Source organism: Cryptomeria japonica, chromosome 5 (assembly GCF_030272615.1).
Source record: "Cryptomeria japonica chromosome 5, Sugi_1.0, whole genome shotgun sequence".
NCBI lineage: Eukaryota > Viridiplantae > Streptophyta > Pinopsida > Cupressales > Cupressaceae > Cryptomeria > Cryptomeria japonica.
In genome coordinates, this window is record NC_081409.1 from 241,933,717 (window position 1) to 241,953,927 (window position 20,211).

Genomic DNA, 20,211 nt, shown 5'->3' on the forward strand with positions numbered 1-20,211 from the left:
GCAAAATTAAAAACTTGTCTTATTATTAAAACTTAAATATCTATGAAAAATCTTTTATACTGAAAACTTTGCGGAGCTGTTAAAAATTACAAAGGTAGAAGAAAACTTTGCAGAGCTGTTACAAATTACAGAGGCAGAATCCAAGAGTGGAAATACGTTACAAATTATAGAGGCAAAATTATTTTAAACAATATTGAACCAGAAATAAGTTTCATTTAGATTTAAAATTTAATAAAGGATTGAAACAATATTGAAAAATAATATGATTAGAGCAAGGAGAAACTAAAATAGTTCTTGAATCTGCAAACATAAATCTTTACAAAAAAAAAATCAATAATAATCTGCAAGTGAAATAAAATGTTAAAACTTGCACAAAACAGAAAGATTTAAAACTTAATAAAAAATTGAAACGAGTATTGTAAAATAAAATGTTAGAACCTGCAAATAAACAGAGAATGTCTTGGCAGCAAGCCTTCCAAAACCAAAACTTAAACTAAAAGAAAAAAATCTGGCAGCAAACTTTCCAAAGCAGATAAATTAAAGAATACAAGAAAATAAAGAGGTTACAACAGAGTTTTGGCGGCAAGCCTTCCAAAACTAAAAAATAAACTTTAAAGTAGAATCTAAATGAATTAATCCCGCATGCAAACTTGTTAACAAGTTTGAAAAAAATAATTTAAACTTAAATCAAAACCTGCACAACAAAACATTAAAGAACAAGTTTCTTCTTTTCTCTCAAAAAAAGTGCCTTCAAGAAAGGTGAGCTCCACAAAATGGTAACCTTCATCAATCTCAACTTGAAACAAGGATTACAACTTGCTCTGATACCATACCATGAAAGGAAATATAAGAGCAAGAAAAGAAAAACAAAATCCAAGTAAGTTTATTGATGAAGTAAATGTTACCAAGAGAAATGTAGAAACCTTGGAGCAGTCACCCAAATGTGAAGGAGGCACAAGAACTTTTGAAAGGGGAAAAGCAAAGAAAAACCCCTTGTGTTATTATGAGAGAGAGAGAGAGAGAGAGAGAGAGAGAGAGAGAGAGAGAGAGCAAGAAGCTCTTTACAATAATGTCATTAAATAAAAATGAAAGAGGAGACATCTCTTAAATAGAGATGAGGAGAGAAGTTACAAAGTAACTCCCAAATCTATGAATGCCACCATTCATAAAATGTGTGTGCCATGTGTCCACATCCTCTTAAGGAGGAAATCTAATATTCCTTAATAAAGAAAAATAAAAGAAATGACTTGTTCTCACACATGTACTAGAGGACAAATTACATGTAGGGATTCCGAAGGAATATCCCAAACTAAATACGAATAAACCTAAGCCAAGTAAAGATTAAATATTCTAAAAATCACTAACATATGATGGTCTGTTGAAGGCAATAGTGATGGAATATATAAACTGTACTTTCCCCTTGAGGTGGGGTTTGTTGTGAGCTCTAAATCCATGGATGGGATGGCTTGCTGATGGACTGATTTTTATGTCTTTAAATAACCTTTAGACTGTTGCAACCTTCCAAAACTTGTCTGCTCTATTGGGATGATTGTTTGACAATAAGGAACTGATTAGAAAGAAGTTTGTATTAGTATTGACCTTGCACAAGGAGAAGACTGGGTTGGCTAGGCACACAAGCACCTCACTTAGCCAATCCACAAATAACTTCAAACTGTTGTTCCAAATACCACTAAAGATTGTTGTATGGTATTCAACATTTAGACAAAGTGTTGCTGGTGACAAACACAACAACTATGGTGCTGAAAACTGTATTTCTTGGGCTTCCTCTACCTTGAAATGGTATGGCCACACAAGCAAATAGGTGGCTTCAGATTTGCTACAACTTATCCAACTTTGATGCCCAAAGGAAACTTCTAAAAAAGAAGCTTCTCCTCACACCCTTGGCTGGTCTCTCACAATTGTAGATGTGCAAACAATGGAGGTTTCCGTCTCCAAAGTTCTCTAAACCCTAAGGTTGCCAAGCTCCTCAAAGGAGACATGAAAAAGAAATGATATCCAAAAACATGAATAGAAATGAGTCTCTAGTGACCTTTAAATAACCTTTCCTCAAGCTGCCCTAATTAGGGTTGAAACCCTAACACCTCAATCAAATTTAATGAATTAAATAATAGTTATTTTATCCTCATGACAATTCTCCCACTTAGGACGTACACTTTATGTTATATGCTTTCTCCACTTATACTAACCTTTTATCTCTATCTTCCCCATTCACTCTCTCACTAGGAATAGGTACATGGGAAAGGTGAAACTTAATATTATAAATATGTTTTAAGTGACCCAAGGAGAGATTACAAAGTAATATGCATCAACTTTATTATCTTTTTAATTTGTTTTTTCTCTCTCCTCATGGATACTTGGCAAGGAAGCACCTCACTCTCTCTCTAGATGCATGTATACCTTTGAAGGAGATATTCTAGGGTTTAATGCAGTTTTAGATTGGCAACTTGAAGATAACAATACTGTAGATTGATTCCACCCATGTTTACTCTAAAGTGCCCTTTGAAATAGGAGAAAATCACCAGTTCAATGTCCTCTACCCGTCCTTATCAATCTTCGAGGACTTAGTTAATAGACTGATCTTGATGTGTTGATTCTGGCTAAGAAGGGGACATTACACAAGAAGAAAAGGGGACTACAGTGGCATAAAAGCCAACTGTTCCCTAAGTACCAAATGAGATTCCAGATGCATGCCGTATAAAACTATGAAAGGCTCTTTCCACATCCACGTTGCCTAAAAATTCCACTGCCAAATTCACCTCCTGAAAGTAATGCAAGAAAGCCAAAGGAAGAGCAAAGAATTTGTGCCTCTTGCTGACAAGTCAAAGTTTCTATTCAAGACAAAATCCTTTACAAAGACCATTGGTAATGTTAAGAGAATCACATCCGACCATAACTTTGTTAAGACCAAGGGAAGAAGCTGATGACATCTCAGCCTTTCTGCTTCATTATTTGTTTGGCAGCCAAAAAAAGATCATTGTGAACAAAGATACCTTGCTCACCTCTAAGCACCACACCTGCACCAAAAGATTCGAATTGCCCTTAGATGCTCTGTCGAAGTTGATATTCAAAACTCCTTCTTGGGGTCTCACCATACTGATGGCTTCTAGAATTGTTAATTGATGTCAAGTGAGTAGTCTTTTTTGCATATCCTTATGGTCTATATGATTTTTATGTTTCCGCTAAGTGTATTTGATTGTCATCAGTGTGATCTGCAGTGGTTGTGATAGCTTTTTTGTGTACATGTACGTTAATAGCTAAGGGTTTCAAAAGTATCGTTGTACCCTTAATGTACGTGGATTGACAAGATATGGTTTACTTTGGATGTTGGTCATAAGGTGAAAACCCAAGGTTATGCATTTGAAACAATACAGTAAGGTAAACGGAAAGAAATTCCATTGTGGGTTTCCACAAGGGGTTTATGTGCCAATTTGGCAACTTGTTTGGCAATAACCTGGAAAACAACCCTCCATATAAGTAGGGGACATTACACAAGAAGAAAAGGGGAATACAGTGGCAACTTGAAGATAACAATACTGTAGATTGATTCCACCCATGTTTACTCTAAAGTGCCCTTTGAAATAGGAGAAAATCACCAGTTCAATGTCCTCTACCCGTCCTTATCAATCTTCGAGGACTTAGTTAATAGACTGATCTTGATGTGTTGATTCTGGCTAAGAAGGGGACATTACACAAGAAGAAAAGGGGACTACAGTGGCATAAAAGCCAACTGTTCCCTAAGTACCAAATGAGATTCCAGATGCATGCCGTATAAAACTATGAAAGGCTCTTTCCACATCCACGTTGCCTAAAAATTCCACTGCCAAATTCACCTCCTGAAAGTAATGCAAGAAAGCCAAAGGAAGAGCAAAGAATTTGTGCCTCTTGCTGACAAGTCAAAGTTTCTATTCAAGACAAAATCCTTTACAAAGACCATTGGTAATGTTAAGAGAATCACATCCGACCATAACTTTGTTAAGACCAAGGGAAGAAGCTGATGACATCTCAGCCTTTCTGCTTCATTATTTGTTTGGCAGCCAAAAAAAGATCATTGTGAACAAAGATACCTTGCTCACCTCTAAGCACCACACCTGCACCAAAAGATTCGAATTGCCCTTAGATGCTCTGTCGAAGTTGATATTCAAAACTCCTTCTTGGGGTCTCACCATACTGATGGCTTCTAGAATTGTTAATTGATGTCAAGTGAGTAGTCTTTTTTGCATATCCTTATGGTCTATATGATTTTTATGTTTCCGCTAAGTGTATTTGATTGTCATCAGTGTGATCTGCAGTGGTTGTGATAGCTTTTTTGTGTACATGTACGTTAATAGCTAAGGGTTTCAAAAGTATCGTTGTACCCTTAATGTACGTGGATTGACAAGATATGGTTTACTTTGGATGTTGGTCATAAGGTGAAAACCCAAGGTTATGCATTTGAAACAATACAGTAAGGTAAACGGAAAGAAATTCCATTGTGGGTTTCCACAAGGGGTTTATGTGCCAATTTGGCAACTTGTTTGGCAATAACCTGGAAAACAACCCTCCATATAAGTAGGGGACATTACACAAGAAGAAAAGGGGAATACAGTGGCAACTTGAAGATAACAATACTGTAGATTGATTCCACCCATGTTTACTCTAAAGTGCCCTTTGAAATAGGAGAAAATCACCAGTTCAATGTCCTCTACCCGTCCTTATCAATCTTCGAGGACTTAGTTAATAGACTGATCTTGATGTGTTGATTCTGGCTAAGAAGGGGACATTACACAAGAAGAAAAGGGGACTACAGTGGCATAAAAGCCAACTGTTCCCTAAGTACCAAATGAGATTCCAGATGCATGCCGTATAAAACTATGAAAGGCTCTTTCCACATCCACGTTGCCTAAAAATTCCACTGCCAAATTCACCTCCTGAAAGTAATGCAAGAAAGCCAAAGGAAGAGCAAAGAATTTGTGCCTCTTGCTGACAAGTCAAAGTTTCTATTCAAGACAAAATCCTTTACAAAGACCATTGGTAATGTTAAGAGAATCACATCCGACCATAACTTTGTTAAGACCAAGGGAAGAAGCTGATGACATCTCAGCCTTTCTGCTTCATTATTTGTTTGGCAGCCAAAAAAAGATCATTGTGAACAAAGATACCTTGCTCACCTCTAAGCACCACACCTGCACCAAAAGATTCGAATTGCCCTTAGATGCTCTGTCGAAGTTGATATTCAAAACTCCTTCTTGGGGTCTCACCATACTGATGGCTTCTAGAATTGTTAATTGATGTCAAGTGAGTAGTCTTTTTTGCATATCCTTATGGTCTATATGATTTTTATGTTTCCGCTAAGTGTATTTGATTGTCATCAGTGTGATCTGCAGTGGTTGTGATAGCTTTTTTGTGTACATGTACGTTAATAGCTAAGGGTTTCAAAAGTATCGTTGTACCCTTAATGTACGTGGATTGACAAGATATGGTTTACTTTGGATGTTGGTCATAAGGTGAAAACCCAAGGTTATGCATTTGAAACAATACAGTAAGGTAAACGGAAAGAAATTCCATTGTGGGTTTCCACAAGGGGTTTATGTGCCAATTTGGCAACTTGTTTGGCAATAACCTGGAAAACAACCCTCCATATAAGTAGGGGACATTACACAAGAAGAAAAGGGGAATACAGTGGCAACTTGAAGATAACAATACTGTAGATTGATTCCACCCATGTTTACTCTAAAGTGCCCTTTGAAATAGGAGAAAATCACCAGTTCAATGTCCTCTACCCGTCCTTATCAATCTTCGAGGACTTAGTTAATAGACTGATCTTGATGTGTTGATTCTGGCTAAGAAGGGGACATTACACAAGAAGAAAAGGGGACTACAGTGGCATAAAAGCCAACTGTTCCCTAAGTACCAAATGAGATTCCAGATGCATGCCGTATAAAACTATGAAAGGCTCTTTCCACATCCACGTTGCCTAAAAATTCCACTGCCAAATTCACCTCCTGAAAGTAATGCAAGAAAGCCAAAGGAAGAGCAAAGAATTTGTGCCTCTTGCTGACAAGTCAAAGTTTCTATTCAAGACAAAATCCTTTACAAAGACCATTGGTAATGTTAAGAGAATCACATCCGACCATAACTTTGTTAAGACCAAGGGAAGAAGCTGATGACATCTCAGCCTTTCTGCTTCATTATTTGTTTGGCAGCCAAAAAAAGATCATTGTGAACAAAGATACCTTGCTCACCTCTAAGCACCACACCTGCACCAAAAGATTCGAATTGCCCTTAGATGCTCCGTCGAAGTTGATATTCAAAACTCCTTCTTGGGGTCTCACCATACTGATGGCTTCTAGAATTGTTAATTGATGTCAAGTGAGTAGTCTTTTTTGCATATCCTTATGGTCTATATGATTTTTATGTTTCCGCTAAGTGTATTTGATTGTCATCAGTGTGATCTGCAGTGGTTGTGATAGCTTTTTTGTGTACATGTACGTTAATAGCTAAGGGTTTCAAAAGTATCGTTGTACCCTTAATGTACGTGGATTGACAAGATATGGTTTACTTTGGATGTTGGTCATAAGGTGAAAACCCAAGGTTATGCATTTGAAACAATACAGTAAGGTAAACGGAAAGAAATTCCATTGTGGGTTTCCACAAGGGGTTTATGTGCCAATTTGGCAACTTGTTTGGCAATAACCTGGAAAACAACCCTCCATATAAGTAGGGGACATTACACAAGAAGAAAAGGGGAATACAGTGGCAACTTGAAGATAACAATACTGTAGATTGATTCCACCCATGTTTACTCTAAAGTGCCCTTTGAAATAGGAGAAAATCACCAGTTCAATGTCCTCTACCCGTCCTTATCAATCTTCGAGGACTTAGTTAATAGACTGATCTTGATGTGTTGATTCTGGCTAAGAAGGGGACATTACACAAGAAGAAAAGGGGACTACAGTGGCATAAAAGCCAACTGTTCCCTAAGTACCAAATGAGATTCCAGATGCATGCCGTATAAAACTATGAAAGGCTCTTTCCACATCCACGTTGCCTAAAAATTCCACTGCCAAATTCACCTCCTGAAAGTAATGCAAGAAAGCCAAAGGAAGAGCAAAGAATTTGTGCCTCTTGCTGACAAGTCAAAGTTTCTATTCAAGACAAAATCCTTTACAAAGACCATTGGTAATGTTAAGAGAATCACATCCGACCATAACTTTGTTAAGACCAAGGGAAGAAGCTGATGACATCTCAGCCTTTCTGCTTCATTATTTGTTTGGCAGCCAAAAAAAGATCATTGTGAACAAAGATACCTTGCTCACCTCTAAGCACCACACCTGCACCAAAAGATTCGAATTGCCCTTAGATGCTCTGTCGAAGTTGATATTCAAAACTCCTTCTTGGGGTCTCACCATACTGATGGCTTCTAGAATTGTTAATTGATGTCAAGTGAGTAGTCTTTTTTGCATATCCTTATGGTCTATATGATTTTTATGTTTCCGCTAAGTGTATTTGATTGTCATCAGTGTGATCTGCAGTGGTTGTGATAGCTTTTTTGTGTACATGTACATTAATAGCTAAGGGTTTCAAAAGTATCGTTGTACCCTTAATGTACGTGGATTGACAAGATATGGTTTACTTTGGATGTTGGTCATAAGGTGAAAACCCAAGGTTATGCATTTGAAACAATACAGTAAGGTAAACGGAAAGAAATTCCATTGTGGGTTTCCACAAGGGGTTTATGTGCCAATTTGGCAACTTGTTTGGCAATAACCTGGAAAACAACCCTCCATATAAGTAGGGGACATTACACAAGAAGAAAAGGGGAATACAGTGGCAACTTGAAGATAACAATACTGTAGATTGATTCCACCCATGTTTACTCTAAAGTGCCCTTTGAAATAGGAGAAAATCACCAGTTCAATGTCCTCTACCCGTCCTTATCAATCTTCGAGGACTTAGTTAATAGACTGATCTTGATGTGTTGATTCTGGCTAAGAAGGGGACATTACACAAGAAGAAAAGGGGACTACAGTGGCATAAAAGCCAACTGTTCCCTAAGTACCAAATGAGATTCCAGATGCATGCCGTATAAAACTATGAAAGGCTCTTTCCACATCCACGTTGCCTAAAAATTCCACTGCCAAATTCACCTCCTGAAAGTAATGCAAGAAAGCCAAAGGAAGAGCAAAGAATTTGTGCCTCTTGCTGACAAGTCAAAGTTTCTATTCAAGACAAAATCCTTTACAAAGACCATTGGTAATGTTAAGAGAATCACATCCGACCATAACTTTGTTAAGACCAAGGGAAGAAGCTGATGACATCTCAGCCTTTCTGCTTCATTATTTGTTTGGCAGCCAAAAAAAGATCATTGTGAACAAAGATACCTTGCTCACCTCTAAGCACCACACCTGCACCAAAAGATTCGAATTGCCCTTAGATGCTCTGTCGAAGTTGATATTCAAAAATCCTTCTTGGGGTCTCACCATACTGATGGCTTCTAGAATTGTTAATTGATGTCAAGTGAGTAGTCTTTTTTGCATATCCTTATGGTCTATATGATTTTTATGTTTCCGCTAAGTGTATTTGATTGTCATCAGTGTGATCTGCAGTGGTTGTGATAGCTTTTTTGTGTACATGTACGTTAATAGCTAAGGGTTTCAAAAGTATCGTTGTACCCTTAATGTACGTGGATTGACAAGATATGGTTTACTTTGGATGTTGGTCATAAGGTGAAAACCCAAGGTTATGCATTTTAAACAATACAGTAAGGTAAACGGAAAGAAATTCCATTGTGGGTTTCCACAAGGGGTTTATGTGCCAATTTGGCAACTTGTTTGGCAATAACCTGGAAAACAACCCTCCATATAAGTAGGGGACATTACACAAGAAGAAAAGGGGAATACAGTGGCAACTTGAAGATAACAATACTGTAGATTGATTCCACCCATGTTTACTCTAAAGTGCCCTTTGAAATAGGAGAAAATCACCAGTTCAATGTCCTCTACCCGTCCTTATCAATCTTCGAGGACTTAGTTAATAGACTGATCTTGATGTGTTGATTCTGGCTAAGAAGGGGACATTACACAAGAAGAAAAGGGGACTACAGTGGCATAAAAGCCAACTGTTCCCTAAGTACCAAATGAGATTCCAGATGCATGCCGTATAAAACTATGAAAGGCTCTTTCCACATCCACGTTGCCTAAAAATTCCACTGCCAAATTCACCTCCTGAAAGTAATGCAAGAAAGCCAAAGGAAGAGCAAAGAATTTGTGCCTCTTGCTGACAAGTCAAAGTTTCTATTCAAGACAAAATCCTTTACAAAGACCATTGGTAATGTTAAGAGAATCACATCCGACCATAACTTTGTTAAGACCAAGGGAAGAAGCTGATGACATCTCAGCCTTTCTGCTTCATTATTTGTTTGGCAGCCAAAAAAAGATCATTGTGAACAAAGATACCTTGCTCACCTCTAAGCACCACACCTGCACCAAAAGATTCGAATTGCCCTTAGATGCTCTGTCGAAGTTGATATTCAAAACTCCTTCTTGGGGTCTCACCATACTGATGGCTTCTAGAATTGTTAATTGATGTCAAGTGAGTAGTCTTTTTTGCATATCCTTATGGTCTATATGATTTTTATGTTTCCGCTAAGTGTATTTGATTGTCATCAGTGTGATCTGCAGTGGTTGTGATAGCTTTTTTGTGTACATGTACGTTAATAGCTAAGGGTTTCAAAAGTATCGTTGTACCCTTAATGTACGTGGATTGACAAGATATGGTTTACTTTGGATGTTGGTCATAAGGTGAAAACCCAAGGTTATGCATTTGAAACAATACAGTAAGGTAAACGGAAAGAAATTCCATTGTGGGTTTCCACAAGGGGTTTATGTGCCAATTTGGCAACTTGTTTGGCAATAACCTGGAAAACAACCCTCCATATAAGTAGGGGACATTACACAAGAAGAAAAGGGGAATACAGTGGCAACTTGAAGATAACAATACTGTAGATTGATTCCACCCATGTTTACTCTAAAGTGCCCTTTGAAATAGGAGAAAATCACCAGTTCAATGTCCTCTACCCGTCCTTATCAATCTTCGAGGACTTAGTTAATAGACTGATCTTGATGTGTTGATTCTGGCTAAGAAGGGGACATTACACAAGAAGAAAAGGGGACTACAGTGGCATAAAAGCCAACTGTTCCCTAAGTACCAAATGAGATTCCAGATGCATGCCGTATAAAACTATGAAAGGCTCTTTCCACATCCACGTTGCCTAAAAATTCCACTGCCAAATTCACCTCCTGAAAGTAATGCAAGAAAGCCAAAGGAAGAGCAAAGAATTTGTGCCTCTTGCTGACAAGTCAAAGTTTCTATTCAAGACAAAATCCTTTACAAAGACCATTGGTAATGTTAAGAGAATCACATCCGACCATAACTTTGTTAAGACCAAGGGAAGAAGCTGATGACATCTCAGCCTTTCTGCTTCATTATTTGTTTGGCAGCCAAAAAAAGATCATTGTGAACAAAGATACCTTGCTCACCTCTAAGCACCACACCTGCACCAAAAGATTCGAATTGCCCTTAGATGCTCTGTCGAAGTTGATATTCAAAAATCCTTCTTGGGGTCTCACCATACTGATGGCTTCTAGAATTGTTAATTGATGTCAAGTGAGTAGTCTTTTTTGCATATCCTTATGGTCTATATGATTTTTATGTTTCCGCTAAGTGTATTTGATTGTCATCAGTGTGATCTGCAGTGGTTGTGATAGCTTTTTTGTGTACATGTACGTTAATAGCTAAGGGTTTCAAAAGTATCGTTGTACCCTTAATGTACGTGGATTGACAAGATATGGTTTACTTTGGATGTTGGTCATAAGGTGAAAACCCAAGGTTATGCATTTGAAACAATACAGTAAGGTAAACGGAAAGAAATTCCATTGTGGGTTTCCACAAGGGGTTTATGTGCCAATTTGGCAACTTGTTTGGCAATAACCTGGAAAACAACCCTCCATATAAGTAGGGGACATTACACAAGAAGAAAAGGGGAATACAGTGGCAACTTGAAGATAACAATACTGTAGATTGATTCCACCCATGTTTACTCTAAAGTGCCCTTTGAAATAGGAGAAAATCACCAGTTCAATGTCCTCTACCCGTCCTTATCAATCTTCGAGGACTTAGTTAATAGACTGATCTTGATGTGTTGATTCTGGCTAAGAAGGGGACATTACACAAGAAGAAAAGGGGACTACAGTGGCATAAAAGCCAACTGTTCCCTAAGTACCAAATGAGATTCCAGATGCATGCCGTATAAAACTATGAAAGGCTCTTTCCACATCCACGTTGCCTAAAAATTCCACTGCCAAATTCACCTCCTGAAAGTAATGCAAGAAAGCCAAAGGAAGAGCAAAGAATTTGTGCCTCTTGCTGACAAGTCAAAGTTTCTATTCAAGACAAAATCCTTTACAAAGACCATTGGTAATGTTAAGAGAATCACATCCGACCATAACTTTGTTAAGACCAAGGGAAGAAGCTGATGACATCTCAGCCTTTCTGCTTCATTATTTGTTTGGCAGCCAAAAAAAGATCATTGTGAACAAAGATACCTTGCTCACCTCTAAGCACCACACCTGCACCAAAAGATTCGAATTGCCCTTAGATGCTCTGTCGAAGTTGATATTCAAAACTCCTTCTTGGGGTCTCACCATACTGATGGCTTCTAGAATTGTTAATTGATGTCAAGTGAGTAGTCTTTTTTGCATATCCTTATGGTCTATATGATTTTTATGTTTCCGCTAAGTGTATTTGATTGTCATCAGTGTGATCTGCAGTGGTTGTGATAGCTTTTTTGTGTACATGTACGTTAATAGCTAAGGGTTTCAAAAGTATCGTTGTACCCTTAATGTACGTGGATTGACAAGATATGGTTTACTTTGGATGTTGGTCATAAGGTGAAAACCCAAGGTTATGCATTTGAAACAATACAGTAAGGTAAACGGAAAGAAATTCCATTGTGGGTTTCCACAAGGGGTTTATGTGCCAATTTGGCAACTTGTTTGGCAATAACCTGGAAAACAACCCTCCATATAAGTAGGGGACATTACACAAGAAGAAAAGGGGAATACAGTGGCAACTTGAAGATAACAATACTGTAGATTGATTCCACCCATGTTTACTCTAAAGTGCCCTTTGAAATAGGAGAAAATCACCAGTTCAATGTCCTCTACCCGTCCTTATCAATCTTCGAGGACTTAGTTAATAGACTGATCTTGATGTGTTGATTCTGGCTAAGAAGGGGACATTACACAAGAAGAAAAGGGGACTACAGTGGCATAAAAGCCAACTGTTCCCTAAGTACCAAATGAGATTCCAGATGCATGCCGTATAAAACTATGAAAGGCTCTTTCCACATCCACGTTGCCTAAAAATTCCACTGCCAAATTCACCTCCTGAAAGTAATGCAAGAAAGCCAAAGGAAGAGCAAAGAATTTGTGCCTCTTGCTGACAAGTCAAAGTTTCTATTCAAGACAAAATCCTTTACAAAGACCATTGGTAATGTTAAGAGAATCACATCCGACCATAACTTTGTTAAGACCAAGGGAAGAAGCTGATGACATCTCAGCCTTTCTGCTTCATTATTTGTTTGGCAGCCAAAAAAAGATCATTGTGAACAAAGATACCTTGCTCACCTCTAAGCACCACACCTGCACCAAAAGATTCGAATTGCCCTTAGATGCTCTGTCGAAGTTGATATTCAAAACTCCTTCTTGGGGTCTCACCATACTGATGGCTTCTAGAATTGTTAATTGATGTCAAGTGAGTAGTCTTTTTTGCATATCCTTATGGTCTATATGATTTTTATGTTTCCGCTAAGTGTATTTGATTGTCATCAGTGTGATCTGCAGTGGTTGTGATAGCTTTTTTGTGTACATGTACGTTAATAGCTAAGGGTTTCAAAAGTATCGTTGTACCCTTAATGTACGTGGATTGACAAGATATGGTTTACTTTGGATGTTGGTCATAAGGTGAAAACCCAAGGTTATGCATTTGAAACAATACAGTAAGGTAAACGGAAAGAAATTCCATTGTGGGTTTCCACAAGGGGTTTATGTGCCAATTTGGCAACTTGTTTGGCAATAACCTGGAAAACAACCCTCCATATAAGTAGGGGACATTACACAAGAAGAAAAGGGGAATACAGTGGCAACTTGAAGATAACAATACTGTAGATTGATTCCACCCATGTTTACTCTAAAGTGCCCTTTGAAATAGGAGAAAATCACCAGTTCAATGTCCTCTACCCGTCCTTATCAATCTTCGAGGACTTAGTTAATAGACTGATCTTGATGTGTTGATTCTGGCTAAGAAGGGGACATTACACAAGAAGAAAAGGGGACTACAGTGGCATAAAAGCCAACTGTTCCCTAAGTACCAAATGAGATTCCAGATGCATGCCGTATAAAACTATGAAAGGCTCTTTCCACATCCACGTTGCCTAAAAATTCCACTGCCAAATTCACCTCCTGAAAGTAATGCAAGAAAGCCAAAGGAAGAGCAAAGAATTTGTGCCTCTTGCTGACAAGTCAAAGTTTCTATTCAAGACAAAATCCTTTACAAAGACCATTGGTAATGTTAAGAGAATCACATCCGACCATAACTTTGTTAAGACCAAGGGAAGAAGCTGATGACATCTCAGCCTTTCTGCTTCATTATTTGTTTGGCAGCCAAAAAAAGATCATTGTGAACAAAGATACCTTGCTCACCTCTAAGCACCACACCTGCACCAAAAGATTCGAATTGCCCTTAGATGCTCCGTCGAAGTTGATATTCAAAACTCCTTCTTGGGGTCTCACCATACTGATGGCTTCTAGAATTGTTAATTGATGTCAAGTGAGTAGTCTTTTTTGCATATCCTTATGGTCTATATGATTTTTATGTTTCCGCTAAGTGTATTTGATTGTCATCAGTGTGATCTGCAGTGGTTGTGATAGCTTTTTTGTGTACATGTACGTTAATAGCTAAGGGTTTCAAAAGTATCGTTGTACCCTTAATGTACGTGGATTGACAAGATATGGTTTACTTTGGATGTTGGTCATAAGGTGAAAACCCAAGGTTATGCATTTGAAACAATACAGTAAGGTAAACGGAAAGAAATTCCATTGTGGGTTTCCACAAGGGGTTTATGTGCCAATTTGGCAACTTGTTTGGCAATAACCTGGAAAACAACCCTCCATATAAGTAGGGGACATTACACAAGAAGAAAAGGGGAATACAGTGGCAACTTGAAGATAACAATACTGTAGATTGATTCCACCCATGTTTACTCTAAAGTGCCCTTTGAAATAGGAGAAAATCACCAGTTCAATGTCCTCTACCCGTCCTTATCAATCTTCGAGGACTTAGTTAATAGACTGATCTTGATGTGTTGATTCTGGCTAAGAAGGGGACATTACACAAGAAGAAAAGGGGACTACAGTGGCATAAAAGCCAACTGTTCCCTAAGTACCAAATGAGATTCCAGATGCATGCCGTATAAAACTATGAAAGGCTCTTTCCACATCCACGTTGCCTAAAAATTCCACTGCCAAATTCACCTCCTGAAAGTAATGCAAGAAAGCCAAAGGAAGAGCAAAGAATTTGTGCCTCTTGCTGACAAGTCAAAGTTTCTATTCAAGACAAAATCCTTTACAAAGACCATTGGTAATGTTAAGAGAATCACATCCGACCATAACTTTGTTAAGACCAAGGGAAGAAGCTGATGACATCTCAGCCTTTCTGCTTCATTATTTGTTTGGCAGCCAAAAAAAGATCATTGTGAACAAAGATACCTTGCTCACCTCTAAGCACCACACCTGCACCAAAAGATTCGAATTGCCCTTAGATGCTCTGTCGAAGTTGATATTCAAAAATCCTTCTTGGGGTCTCACCATACTGATGGCTTCTAGAATTGTTAATTGATGTCAAGTGAGTAGTCTTTTTTGCATATCCTTATGGTCTATATGATTTTTATGTTTCCGCTAAGTGTATTTGATTGTCATCAGTGTGATCTGCAGTGGTTGTGATAGCTTTTTTGTGTACATGTACGTTAATAGCTAAGGGTTTCAAAAGTATCGTTGTACCCTTAATGTACGTGGATTGACAAGATATGGTTTACTTTGGATGTTGGTCATAAGGTGAAAACCCAAGGTTATGCATTTTAAACAATACAGTAAGGTAAACGGAAAGAAATTCCATTGTGGGTTTCCACAAGGGGTTTATGTGCCAATTTGGCAACTTGTTTGGCAATAACCTGGAAAACAACCCTCCATATAAGTAGGGGACATTACACAAGAAGAAAAGGGGAATACAGTGGCAACTTGAAGATAACAATACTGTAGATTGATTCCACCCATGTTTACTCTAAAGTGCCCTTTGAAATAGGAGAAAATCACCAGTTCAATGTCCTCTACCCGTCCTTATCAATCTTCGAGGACTTAGTTAATAGACTGATCTTGATGTGTTGATTCTGGCTAAGAAGGGGACATTACACAAGAAGAAAAGGGGACTACAGTGGCATAAAAGCCAACTGTTCCCTAAGTACCAAATGAGATTCCAGATGCATGCCGTATAAAACTATGAAAGGCTCTTTCCACATCCACGTTGCCTAAAAATTCCACTGCCAAATTCACCTCCTGAAAGTAATGCAAGAAAGCCAAAGGAAGAGCAAAGAATTTGTGCCTCTTGCTGACAAGTCAAAGTTTCTATTCAAGACAAAATCCTTTACAAAGACCATTGGTAATGTTAAGAGAATCACATCCGACCATAACTTTGTTAAGACCAAGGGAAGAAGCTGATGACATCTCAGCCTTTCTGCTTCATTATTTGTTTGGCAGCCAAAAAAAGATCATTGTGAACAAAGATACCTTGCTCACCTCTAAGCACCACACCTGCACCAAAAGATTCGAATTGCCCTTAGATGCTCTGTCGAAGTTGATATTCAAAAATCCTTCTTGGGGTCTCACCATACTGATGGCTTCTAGAATTGTTAATTGATGTCAAGTGAGTAGTCTTTTTTGCATATCCTTATGGTCTATATGATTTTTATGTTTCCGCTAAGTGTATTTGATTGTCATCAGTGTGATCTGCAGTGGTTGTGATAGCTTTTTTGTGTACATGTACGTTAATAGCTAAGGGTTTCAAAAGTACCGTTGTACCCTTAATGTACGTGGATTGGCAAGATATGGTTTACTTTGGATGTTGGTCATAAGGTGAAAACCCAAGGTTATGCATTTTAAACAATACAGTAAGGTAAACGGAAAGAAATTCCATTGTGGGTTTCCACAAGGGGTTTATGTGCCAATTTGGCAACTTGTTTGGCAATAACCTGGAAAACAACCCTCCACATAAGTAGAAGAACTTTAAGCTTCAGTTCTGTTATTCTGAGGGGAGGCATCTTTTTAGAACAATCTGTATATGTGAGCACTGAGTTAGATATGGTTGTAGATGGATTCAAGTTAGGAAGCATACGTCTGAGTTAGAGTCTCGTGATCATTCCCTTCTAATTTTGAATGCTAGAATTTGAAGTTATTAGGTGGTTACATTACTGTGTGCAAAATGTTTTAGCCATGGCTTGGCATGTTACTTGTAGTAGTTCAGTCTCTTGAACTTGTTTAATTTTTATTTAATATTTGTTGCATTTATGGCATCAAAACATTCAAAACTTATAACAAACCATAGAAACATGAAATTGGTTCTTGTAGTCTTTAGCATGAAATCTTTCCACAAGTGAATTTTCTTGAACTGTCTGTATTTTTGTAAATTAATGAAATTTTGCCTGGTTATTTATCATTCTAGTAAAAGAAACTGATATGACTTGTTGAAAATATTGCTCTGATAAAATAGGAAGGCAAACCAAAAAAATTCCTCCACTTTTTGCAAATAAAATCATCCACAGAGGTATCTGAAGCATTCAACAGCTACAATATAAAAATTTCTTGCATTTCAAAGTTTGCATGTGATCCTTGCAAGTTCTATTTAATCTCTGTTGTGTGCAACAAATGCACATTTGCAACCATTAATTTGATATTTTAAACATTTCAGTATATTTGTTGACTGGTGTTTGTGACTGTTGAGTTGCCCTTAAATTCAAGTGCCCAGTTGCATTTCTATTTTATGGTCGAATTATTAGAGGGTGCAATCATAGCCCCTGACCACTGTTTTCAGTTTAACATGTGTACCTGCATGCAGGTATGACCGATCTTTATGTTCATGTAGAGGTGGATAATGATGGTGCAAGATGCCTTTACGAGAAGAGTGGTTTTATATATGAAAGTGGTGAGCCTGCCTGGAGAGCAAGGTTTCTAGGTCGCCCCCGTCGATTTTTATTATGGGCAAATATGAACAAGCTTCTCTCTCATCCATAGGTTTTCCTAATTTAATGGTGGGGAGTTGCAAGGTAGTGTAGCTTGACCCTTTTCAAAGATTAGTTACATGCCAGGCAGTTTCCACGTCTGAAAATGCTTGGGCTTATGTTATCTCATGATTACCATAAAGCAAGGTGTAACCAGTTGTATGTAACACATAAATTTGGTTTCACTCTATTTTATCTCATTCTTTCTTTCACGTGGCATGTAAGGATGTTAGTGGGCTTTGGAAAATTAATTGTAAACTAAAGCATTTGCGTCTTCATCATAAATGTCGTGTCAGTAATCTCTGAAAGGTGCAGAGTTAGAAGCTAGTTTATTTGATAACGTTCATGTTATATGGCAGTAAGAGAATTCACTGGAATCATGGAGGTATCAGTACTACTATGCTATATCTAATTGTTTTACCATGTTATGAATAAACTTGCAAACTGCCTTGAAGATATTGATCATGCTGAAGTGGAGAACATGAAAATATAACTTGACAATTGATGCAGGGCACCCTTGCAGTTATGCACGCATTTTGACTTACCACGGCTAAGTTGGGATTAATATTTAAAGAATTGTTCCTTTTTTCTTGAGGTTACACTTTTGGTCTTGGCTTAGTAAAAAAGAAATTATATTAAAGCTCTGGTGTTTAAGATTATAGATGAGAAGAATGTAATGTGCAAATAGAAGCCTCTACATGTTCAAATGCAATAATAGACTTTGATTAAGTTTATCAAGGAACTTCTGTGGAATTTTTCTGCTAGTTGTTTTTGTCTAACATTTTGGTGAAGAGGGAGCAATGCTATTCTTTTCTTTCAATAAAGTGAAAGGCTCCCCTGTACCTGAACAAATTTTCGAATTGGTAGCTAAGAGATGAACTAATGGTACTGAAAAAAGCTACAGTAGTTTTTGAGACTGGAGATTTCACTAATGACACTGCAAAAGATATGGATAAGATTAACGACCAAATAAAAACACTAATAAAACCATTTGGACTAGCAACAATGTCCAGGCAAGGCACTTCTACTACTGAATTCCATAGCCACGGAGCTGGCTACAGATTGGAAAGGTGGATGTTGGTGTTGCCAAGAGGAGGAGATAGTCTGGCTTCTCAAATATCAATGATGCAAAGTCCTGTTCTTGTTTGATTGTTTGTGCTGAAGATCTTGCAGAATTTTCCTCCTAGAACCATTAGTATCCTGAAAGGATGTCATAAGAGTTTTCATTCTATTGGACCGACATGATCTGAAATTTTCTTACCATGTTGTAAAGTACCACACCCCTGTGGTCCTCATAAAGAATCAAAGAAATAAAGCCATCGAAATGCTTAAACTGTAAAAGTATTGCAATTTCCAATTTAATGGACAAGTTATATGCAGGATGGTGTATTTTCATTTAGATATTATGATTATGACACTAATATTGTTATATTTCTTTTTCTGCAGGTAAGGAGGATGAACATGTATCAATTTCAATGTCATCTCCTTTAATTTGGATGATGTATAAATAGTAAGATAGCCACGATCAAGTGGCACCTTGATCGGACATGTCTTTTAGACATGTCCGACCAAGATGTCACTTGGTCATGACTCTTACAACCATCAACCGATCCATAATGATAACTAATCGGTGCTATAAACATACCCGATAATGAATCGGTATGATAGTTAATGGTAACAGATCTATAAGCATACCCGATAATGAATTGGTATCATTGTTAATGGTAACAGATCTATAAGCATACTCGATAATGAATCGGTATCAAAGCAAATGATAATGGATCAATATAAACACATCGATAATGAATCGGTTAAAGTAAACAATAACAATAACTGTTAGCATTATATGCTATCGGGTTAATACCCGATAGTATATTAATGCCGATTCATATATGAATCGACATTAATATGCTATCGGGTTAATACCCCGATAGCATTTAGATTGATGCTTAACATAATTAAGTAGGTCATCAATCTAATCCATCATTATCCAATATCAATATTATAATTATGATCAATGTTATAGTCTAATAAACATAAAGCATGAATAAGTAAACTAATAACAGAATAGAGGAGATTAATGACTTAGGAGAGTCTTATCTTGCAGAAGCTACTAATGCATTAACACTCCCTCTTAGCTTTTGGAAGATAGATAAAGTAATCTGCATCACATTTCTTTTCCATAATATCAGTCTCCAAGAATATATATCCTATACATATGATATGAAGTATCATTAGGACATAAGATACAAATATAAAACATCACTCTATAGAGTATCACCCAACCATGTGATATAAAAGATTCATCATTTTGTTATGACAAGATATCACCTAAACACGTGATATCAGTATTGCTTAAACACGCAATACTAAAGATAAACATATGAGGATGGTTAAATTCTCATCTTATCCAGATTGTGATATGTGCACAAACATTTTATACAAATGTTTTATCACAACACCATCATGGCACATCCATGACATACCAGAGATCCAACATGATAACTGGTTTGAGAATCATAAGATCATCACCTTATGATGTCTACATACAAGTGTTCATAATCTGAGAGATCGTCACCTTTTAGATATGAACACAGGGGGCAAAACCCAGAATGTCTTAACATGACAAAAGAAGTTTACATTTTCAACATCTTATTTACAAAACAGATTACCTTTCTATCATACCTAAACCCTTTCTGAAGTGATCAACCTTCACTCTGGAAAGTGGTTTGGTCAGAATATCTGCAGTTTGATCTCCCGTACTAACATATTCTAATTTGATCACATTTTTGTCTACCATGTCTCGTACATAATGGTATGGGATC

The 20,211-nt window shown here is 37.4% G+C and overlaps 1 protein-coding gene across 2 annotated transcripts in view; it reads left to right on the top strand.

Annotated features, from left to right (window-relative positions):
* Window positions 1-17,837, top strand: part of LOC131028832 (GCN5-related N-acetyltransferase 7, chloroplastic) — a 92,290-nt gene extending 74,453 nt beyond the window's left edge. The window contains exon 4 of one of the 2 annotated variants that reach the window (XM_057959185.2): window positions 17,224-17,837. In XM_057959185.2, coding sequence (XP_057815168.2) covers window positions 17,224-17,399 — 176 coding nt within the window. In that variant the 3' untranslated portion in view covers window positions 17,400-17,837. The remainder of the gene's footprint in view (window positions 1-17,223) is intronic. The other variant, XM_057959184.2, reaches the window with a different exon arrangement.
* The last annotated feature ends 2,374 nt before the right edge of the window (window positions 17,838-20,211 follow it).